Source organism: Telmatherina bonti (genome assembly GCF_933228915.1).
Source record: "Telmatherina bonti genome assembly, chromosome: 13".
In the NCBI taxonomy this organism is placed as follows: Eukaryota; Metazoa; Chordata; class Actinopteri; order Atheriniformes; family Telmatherinidae; genus Telmatherina; species Telmatherina bonti.
The window spans coordinates 21,533,468-21,543,318 of record NC_136611.1 but is presented as its reverse complement, the minus strand read 5'-3'; the positions used below and the strand labels follow the sequence as shown (position 1 = coordinate 21,543,318).

At 36.2% G+C, this 9,851-nt stretch overlaps 1 protein-coding gene across 2 annotated transcripts in view; it reads left to right on the top strand.

Annotated features, from left to right (window-relative positions):
* The window catches only part of LOC306763971 (EGF-like repeat and discoidin I-like domain-containing protein 3), a 115,556-nt gene that overhangs the window by 53,957 nt on the left and 51,748 nt on the right, over positions 1-9,851 (top strand). For both annotated transcript variants that reach the window (XM_079250947.1, XM_079250948.1), the window contains exon 4: positions 3,514-3,627. In XM_079250947.1, coding sequence (XP_079107073.1) covers positions 3,514-3,627 — 114 coding nt within the window. The remainder of the gene's footprint in view (positions 1-3,513; positions 3,628-9,851) is intronic.

Sequence of the window (9,851 nt, the reverse complement as noted above, 5' to 3'; positions counted from 1 at the left end):
GCAGCTTTTCCCAGAAATGTAGATAAAAGATAAATACCCAGTCTTTGCTTGTCAATTTTATCTTAAGCTTGAGGCCAGACAACTGATTCTGGTGCTGAAAATACAATTTGGCATTAAAAAGTAAGCCTGAAATGGAAAGGAAGGCTTCTAACTAAAGAGAGAGATTCTTCTGTATCTAAAGGAGGTAGCTGAGGTAGGTCAGGATTCGTATTTTCCTATCCTTGGAGGCTTTCTGGGTACATCCAGCAGTGAAGACATTCCAGACTGGATGCGGGACCTGCTGGAAGTATTGCAGGACTTCTCTGGCCTCAGAATCCCCCAGAAGGAGTTGAAGAGTATCCCCAGTGAAAGGGATGTCTACGTCTCCCTCCTGAACTCTTTGTCTCTGTGACCACACTTTAGATAGGCAGTAGAAAATGGATGGATGAATAGATGGATGTTTTTCTAACAGTATATTTTTAAACTGACAGTTTCCCTTAAATGATTCAGTCTTAGACCTGCGTATACTGTGCGTACGGTGATGTTGGCGTCCCTCTCCTCAGCCAATGGCTGTCTACAAGGATGCTGCAGCTGCATAAAAGTTCTATTCTTCAGTTCAATGGCGGCAATAAGATCAGGTGAAACCAATCAACAGCAGGGACTGATGGCTTTCTGGGTGTTTGTTTTGTCTTTTAGTACCAATGCTTCTGTTTTAAGTTCAGAGTTTCTATTTCAGTGTAATTTTCACTCTTTCCAACACTGGTATTATCTGTCTGGATTCTGGCCCTATACGGCTACCACACAGTGTTTTGATGGGTGCTGGCAGCACCCATCCATCCATCCACCAATCCATCCATCCATCTATGTTCTTTACTAGTTTTCTCCAATTAAGGGTGGCAGTGTGGCTGGAGCTTATACCAGCTGCCACTAAGTGAAAGGCAAAGTATACGCTGGATGATTTGACAGTTATTCACTGGGCTGCACCGCTTGCTATATAAATATAAATACAATTAAATAACACTTGAATAGTTGCACAGTTTACTTTGTTTCAGAGATCTTTTTAGCAAAATGCAGTTTTTCTGCAAGTTTCTCATTTTGAGGAGAATTACAAATGATTTAGCATGTTTATTTCTGTGCTGTTGGGGTTTATATTGCACAAAATCACAAACACTCATTCTAATGCACTAAATAGATACAGTCCACTTCTGGAATATTCCAGTCTTATTCATGATAATCAGTGCCCATTAAACAAATTTATTTTAACTGTTCTTATAAAGCTAAATCATAAAAAGTTGTAGAGTTAAAAAAAAAAAAAAAAAACGAAAAAAGAAGTGAATGAAAACTAAATTACCAAAATAAAATCTTCACTTTGAATCAATTCCCTGCCCTGAATATGCACAAGGCAACAGTGGAGAGGATAAAAAAACAGCCTTTTAAAAGAAAGATATCGCCAACAGAGGCAGACCTGGAAGGGATGACCATCTTACTCGACTGTATTTCAGCCTCATTAGTCTTTTATTTATTTATTTTCATACTCTTTTCTCATGCAGAGTAAAGCTGTTACTGCTTGTAGCCATAGAAACTCCATGACAATTATGTGCAAAGACCTTGACTGTAAGACATTTTTAGAAAAAGAAAAACAAACAAACAAAACAATAGATTGATTTTGAGATAAATCTTCATTGCCTAAATGACTATAATATACTGCTGGATTCCAGTGAAGCTGGGGCGTTGTGTAAAACATAAATGAAACAAGGATTTGCAAATTCATTTTAACCTATATTGAAATGAATACCCTCCAAAGACAAGATATTTAATGTTTAACCTGATAAACCCTATTGTTTTTTTTTGTTTGTTTGTTTTTTCATTTTGCAAATATCCACTCATTTGGAATATGATGCCTGCAATTCATTTCGAAAAAGCCAATAAAAGGCTGGAAAGTTGAGGAATCGTCCTGAATTTAACCTGTTTGGAACATTCCACAGGTGATTATACAGCTCGGGGTTTAGTTTAGAGCAGCGGTTATGAACTGGTCTCACTTTTAGACTGATTATCACCTCTTAATTTGCCATGACCCAAATTGAAAAAAAAATGTTAAACTGAAATTTATATTCTGCAAAGACGATTCCTTTTAAAGCTCTGATTGCTCAGAATAACAGCGCTCACATGCACAAACATTTAATTTGAAGTTTAGCAGTATATTGTCATAAAATAAAACACGTGACCTTGGTTCAGTACTCATTGCATATAACATATGCTGTACTAGTAAAACTGTTAAGTCACTTTTAACAATCTTTAAACATAAGGCTGCCATAACAATCTAAATATTTTCTTTTTAGCAGACAGCAAAATGCTTGACATAAAAAGCACAACCGAGAATTAAACAAGAACACCAAAACCAATTAAGAATCACTGTTTTAGATGATGAAAGGTCTTGTTAGACCTAAGTTTGGAAATTTATTTAAATTTGCTTAAAAAAAAAAAAAAGTACCACTTTTCCCTCTTCCCCTTGGGTTTAATATGTAGAATGAATACAATGGGTTGGTTCCTGTCACCTTTCTGGAGCAATAGCATACCAGAGGTGATAGATTATTTTTTCATACCAGTACTCTGTTGTACTTCTATTTTTGTGATTCTTTAATAAAATGAAAAATATGGATTTTCACCATATTTACAGCTAAATTACCTTCAGAGATTCAACAATTTTGCATCATAGCAATTTGAAATCTCTATTTGAAAACATCGCAGATGTAAACGAGTCAAACTTATGATTAGATGTGGAAAAAATGCTGCTAAAATGTTAAATGGGAGGAACCCTGCTGACTGGCAAGCCTTGCTTATGACAGCAAACACACTGAGGAATTTGGGACAACGGATCATTGTTTTCTCCAAAACAAACTGTTTTGGAGAAACTAAGGAACTAAAACTAAGGAATTACTAAAACATATACTATAAGACACAAAGACTTCTAAATCAAAGACGTTATGACTAATATGCAAGGCTGATCCATGCATCAGCCTTCCATATACTATTGGTGCAAATCAGACTTAAAGTTCATCTTCGGGTTTTATTTGATGTCTTTGCACTTTTAAGTTTTGCTCTATGCAAATTTGCATGTCTATTTCCTTCACAGATAGCTAAAAAGTAAGCTGTCCTTTATTTTTCTTTCAAATTTAGGAAAATATATATTTCTTTAGAAGTATAAAGATAGTTAATCCCTTATAAAATTTGAAAACTGTGACTGTATTCCTGCATTAATAGTACCAATGAGTCATTTGATCAATTAGTTTCAAGAAACACTGTGAGTGTGTGTGTGTGTGTGTGTGAGAGAGAGAGAGAGAGAGAGAGAGAGAGAGAGAGAGCGAGAGAGAGCTTCCATGGGAGCATAGAATCAAATAACAGAGAAAATTCGATGCAAGCTCCCTTACAATGCATTTTAATGAGGATGAAGTCTTTCTAATTGCCTTCATGCCTGCATCGAATAAGTGAAGACACTCTTTTTTACTTTGTTTGTTTGTTTCTTCGCTCCTCTAGATATTAACGAATGTGAAAGAGACCCATGTAAGAACGGGGGCGTTTGCACTGACTTGGTTGCCAACTATTCCTGTGATTGTCCGGGGGAGTACATGGGGAGAAACTGTCAATACAGTAAGTGCTGCTCATCTTTTTACTCTTTTATAATTCCCTGTTGTTGATAAGTGTTGCTAAAACTACTCTAAACAAAGGTAATTGTTCTGCTGCAAATGTGAGAATGCACCTAGTTATGATGCAAGCTTTTATTTTTAGCTTATTTATTGATGGTGATTTTTCTGTGGTTTTCCTTTCAAAGTACTTCTACTGTATGGTCAGCCCCATTTGGAAGGAATTAAGACAACAAATACAAACACACACACAAACGAAAAAAATATATACACACTGCTTTTTTTTTCATATTTGTGGCTGCAAATCATATGTTATAGCCATGTTTAAGTTTTCTAAATGACATCATATCATGTATTATATATATATATATATATATATATATATATATATATATATATATATATATATATATATATATATATATATATATATCATATCATATCACACATCCACAGATCCATTTCCCAAAAACATCTTACATGAGAGTATGGGGTTTATGCAGCATTAAATACAAAAAAGTATGCTCAAAGCAAGCAGAGGCAATCGATCTGTTTTAGCTTCACTTGCATCATAAAAATGTAGGCCTATTAAAAATGAAAGCACTAAGGTCAAAGAAAGTAAAGGGAAAGTGTCATTTTGCAGTTGTAAGATCTGATTTGTTTTTGTATTTCCCAGAAATTTAATGGATAGAATGAGAGCCGCTATCTTATTAAACATAACATCCTTTTGGAAGACACCCCATGGCTCTCATGCCTTCATGTGTTTATTATGTCATTATGGGCAGTCCAGGAACATATTAGGATGAATATTTCAGCAGACTTGGAGCCCCAAGCGACCTTGTGTGCATGGATACTCACAAATGGTACGGAGTCAGATCACACGAATTCCAAACATACCTGTATTTAAACACAACATGAACAAGAAAATATTTATTAGCTTTAAGGGTAAGTCTTGCTTTCCTATAGTGCCAAATACAAACATAAGTGGAGTAAATATGTATCATCTGGCTAAATATGTTGAATTTAATAAATATAACTGATAGACTTAGTGTTCCTTATTGAACACATGCTAAACTCTATTGTGTTTAATAATATACATTTCTATTTTTGACAATAATGTGTTCAAAGGTATTATAGAAATAGAAATTCGGGCTTTACCTTTGAATTTTATTGCTAGTTTGTTAAGACAAATGTGTTTAAAAACATAGATGAAACGACAATGACGAAGTGGAAGTCCTGGCTCTTCACTTGAACTGGATGGTGACGTTTATACCTTCAGAATATGAACTGTTTAGACACTATGTGCCGCTTCTGCATATCCTTCAAATAAATGGTAAACTGAGACTTAATCCTTGACTGAAGAGCTAAATGTAAACTGCTCCAATGGCTATATTCTTACTTTTTGTCTTCTTTTTTTGTCTTCTTTTTTTTCTCTCCACATTAGCCACAATATCCACATTTAGGTTGCACTATAAGATTTCTGTTTAACAGAATAATTTGAGTTGTATTAGAATATAACAAGTTATAAATAATTAAATTAAAATAAAAATAAAGAATATCAAGGGGATAATTATATCTATAAAGTTCCTCTTAGTAAAGTAAATTTGCTCAGCAGAACACAGCATCCAGACCATTATCCTGTTTGTTTAAATGCTGGACAAGACATTTAAAAAAAAAAAAAAAAAGAATATAACAAGCTAACATGGAAGTGGGCTGCACCTTCTACTACTGTGAATCAATAATGAGCATTCCGTTTGATCACTCAGTTAATCTGTTTTATGTTCAGAAGCTGCAATTTCTGTCTAACTGATGTCCAAATCTCTTATTTACATCAACAACAATGCAGCAGCATCAACGTCTGAGTGATAAAGGACCATAGTAATAAAGTATGACAGTATACTCAGTCTAAAGTAAATATCAGTAACATACTGATACATCATAAATAAATGTATGAAATCACTTGAAGTTGCTGCTGAAAATCACAAAATCTGGTAACATTTTTGATCAGTCACAAGTTAGTTATGAGGCATAACGATGATTCATGAGATTCCCTGTCAAAGGAAAAGGAAGATGTTGGTACAACATAAATCTTATTGTCAGAAACAATGGGATTAAAATATGTCTAGTGTAATTTTGATTAAAAGGTATGCAGGGGGGATATATGGGGTTGAAGTGAGTCTGCTGGAGTCCCTTTTACTTCTTACCAAAGCTGTTTCTGAAAATGAAAATGAGAAAGTGGTCAAATCTTAGTTTGTTAGTAATCTTCTTCTAATTTCACATTAAACAAACAAATAAAAAACAGAAATCTTAAACTTTTCTAAACATATACATTTGTTTTATTATTAGTGGAGAAAGATAAAGCATTGTGTATCATTTATTCTCACAGGAGAAATGTAGTTCAGTCACATTTTCTTATTTTTGCTACCTGCAGAGTTTTACTCCATGTGATAACTATTCATGAGTTTATTTAAAAAAATACATAAAATAAACATATCGCACAGTTGCTTCGTACTCTAAAAGACAGTGTGTGCTATATGGTTGAACTCATGCAGTATAAGCACTCGTCTTCTCCTCTGAATTGTTCCTTCAGCCCACGTTGTGTGTGGGCAAAACCTGCACATACTGACTGATGAAGCTGCTGAACATTTTCCTCCTGTACCTTGCTATAATAAGCATTGGAATATAATGTGAACGTAGACATGGGGTTTGGGCTATTGCTTGTCTCTTCGGTGATTACGGTGCTTTCGCTACTGATTTCCATGAGATAATAGAAAGTGAGGAGTAAGATTAACAATCACATCTGCTCCTTGCAAAAATGAAATCTTGTAAAATATTCAAGGAAGCATAAAATAAAGTGAGATAGCGCTTTATATAAGCAGCTAAGCTCTTTGTAGTGGAACAAATGCGTAATTGTTACTGCTGTATTCATCAAGTGACATTTTAGGATATTTATAAGGTTAAATGGGTGCTGTTAAAGATCACCTTTTGGGGAAAAGTTGAGACCACATGTGCTTACGATGTATTTATAAACAGTGACACAGATTACAGGAGATGTTTTTAAATATGGTTGAGAAATAAAAGGAAGGTGATTTATAAGGCATGCAGGACTTTTTAGCAACTCGTGAGCACATGTAAACAGAATCTCCTTTATTCCCCACATACATCTGGATAGGCGTCCAGATAACATGACCACGTCTTTTTTTTCATAAAGATCTTCCAAAGTGTTACTCGCCACTTTTCCAAACTGTTGAAATGTCTTATGATCTGATGAGACTAATGTTGATATGTTTGGTCTTTTCCCAAAAGTTTGTTTAGCCTTAAAGACACACAACTGAACTTTTGCTATTTTCTGATGGCTAATTCAGCATCCATCTGACCTGTTAGCTCTCCAGCCAGCAAAAGACAATCTGACAATGAGTCTTGTTTTGTCCCTTTCTCTCTTTTATATTACCATATTTTCACGACCATAAGGCGCACCGTACTAAAAGGCGCAGTCTCAGTTATGTGCAACCTTTCTGTATTTAACACATACATAAGGCGTACCTGACCATAGGGCGCGGGTTTTATATACCGGTACAATCCACGCCCACACTTCCGCCTTTAACATTCTCAATGCACACAAGCATACAAGTATGCCTTTTTAAAAATAGAGCGGGAGCAAAACCGAGTTTGGTTGTGCTTTATTTAAGTATTGATTACAAAGTACTAACATTTTTTTAATCATCAATCAATCATCAGTAGGCGCGGGGATGGTAAAACACACGGATAAAACAAGCACACAAGTGTGCGTATTTAAAAATAGAGTTTGGTACTCACATTTTTTTACCGGTAATCGTCATCAGTCAAACCCATCAAAGTCCTCATCCTCTGTTTCTGAATTGAACAGCTGCGCTAAATCTCCAGTAAACATGCGAGGTTCACTTTCTTCACTGTCAGAGTCACTTTCCGTGCCGTGCGGCTCCTCGGAAATGATGCCGGCTTTTGCGAAAGCGCGGACAACAGTGCCAGCAGACACGTTAGCCCAAGCGTCTTTCCTCCAACTCGGGCCACCTTGCCTTATGTCCACGGAAACTCAGCTGCGTCTTCTTTACCTGTCGGAGCTCGTTTTCCATCTTCCTCCACTTGCGAACCATCGATTCATTAATCTTAAATTCTCTCTCTGCTGCTCGATTCCCACGTTGCTTGGCGTAGTTGATGGCCTTTAGTTTAAACTGTGCTTCATAAGCGTGTCTTTTTGCCATTTTTAAGGGTTGTTAGAAAAAGGTGTTCTGCATAACGCGCATACCTGTTCTTTTATATGCGATCAACGCCCACGCTTCACCCTTTAATGTTCTCATGGTGTTCTCTACTACGTCCGATTACAACAACAACACGCACACAAAGGGCGCACTGCACTATAGGGCGCGCCGCACATTTTGAAGAAAATCTAAGACTTTTATGTGTGCCTTATGGTCGTGAAAATACGGTATGTTCTCTTCTTATATTCCTTTGTGTGAAGCAAAGCTCTGTAACAGCATCACACAGCTTCCCAGATGGAAAAGTTGTTTAATGCGGTTTTGTCAGCCTCGAAACACTGCTGGGTAGCAGCTGCTCCAGAAATGCACATGATGAATGTCAGTGTTGTCAAACAAGTCCAGAATGTGGAATTTTTAGGTCTGAAAGTTACGTAATGCATCTTTAAATCTAAAACACATCGCTTAAATAATACCATAGTCACAATGAAAGTTCGGATGTCATCAAGCTGCGGTGCTGCAATTTTATAGCTGGATAAAAATGGATTAAAATTTTGATACAAACATTTAGTTTTGAGCTAAGAAGCCAAAGAGGCAAAGGAGAGTTACCTCATACCATTACAGCAACTCCTACTGCTGATTTAAATGAACCGAGAAAATGTTTCATAAAAAAATAAACAAATAAGTAAAAAAAAAAAAAAAAAAGAAAAACTGTCAGTATTTCAGAAGTGAAGCCTTTCTTCTTATTTATTTCATTTTTTCCATTGCACCACTAAATGTATTTTTCCACTAATGTAAAGATACACATTGTTCTATTTCAGTATGTAACATGCTATGTGTATTTTTATGTTATTAACATTGTTTTTGAGATAAAAAAAAAATAAACCTTTAAAAAATTGGTGGTCAGTTTGTTAAACGGCTCTATCAGTGTCATCGGCATTAAAAAGATGCTTTTTACTCCTTCCTGGATTTATATGATGTGTGTGTTCTTGTTTGTAGATTTGTTTCTTTATTTCATTATGGCACAGCACTCCTTATCTGAACGTCTTTTGCCATCTTTTTCCATTTAAATCCGTAGCAGCTGCATTTCATCCAATCTCATTTGTCACCTGTGGAACCTCTGTTACATGGGTAGCATCTGTTTCGTCTGTTTGTTATTCTTTTCCGCATCCTCTCTTCCCACTGCCTCCTCATTAGTATTGGTGTGTTGGCATTAATTTCAGTGGGGCAGTAATTTGTTTAGGGTGTAGGTAGGGCTTGTGGGAGATGGATTCAGCTGTCACTGCATGGTAGTGTTGGTGTTAGCGATGCGTGCTGTTGCAGGGCTGATGTATGTTCAGAGGCCAACAGGGCAAGGCCCGAGGGCTGCCTGCCACGGCTGCTCTGACGGACGGCTGGCAGGCAGCTCGTTAGGAATGGCCCATCATCGCCACAAGGTGAAAAAGGACCGTGGCTTTGCAGCAACGCATTTGACAACATTGACACAGGACATCTCACAAGAATGCTGCTGAAGAAGTAAAACATTTAGCTGAATATAATATGCTGATTCGATACTGCTCCTGGATTTATTATACCAGGTTCTGCTCACTGTTTTGTCTTCCTGTGCTATCATCACGTCTTCATTATGATCAAAACTCTCACTTCGCAGACTAAGGATGAACTGCAACTGTTTGAACTTACAAATATCTTGTTAAAATTAGCCGTCTGTTACATATCACCTCAGATAAAGCTTTCACTATTGCTGGACACTCCTCCTAATGTTCTTTTTTTATTCTTATCCCTCTTCTTTTAGGTAAATTTCCAAACTAACGAGACAGGATCTGTGTATAATGCAGCAGTAACATCATCAAAGTGCATTTCTTGTGATGCCTTCAGGAAGCGCTGAGATAGTAACAAAGGTTTAGTCAAGACTCTTTCATATTTGATTGCTTATTAAAATGCAACAGGTTCATTCTTAATGCTGGTAAAATACACTAAAATTACATGAAAAATTAAAAAC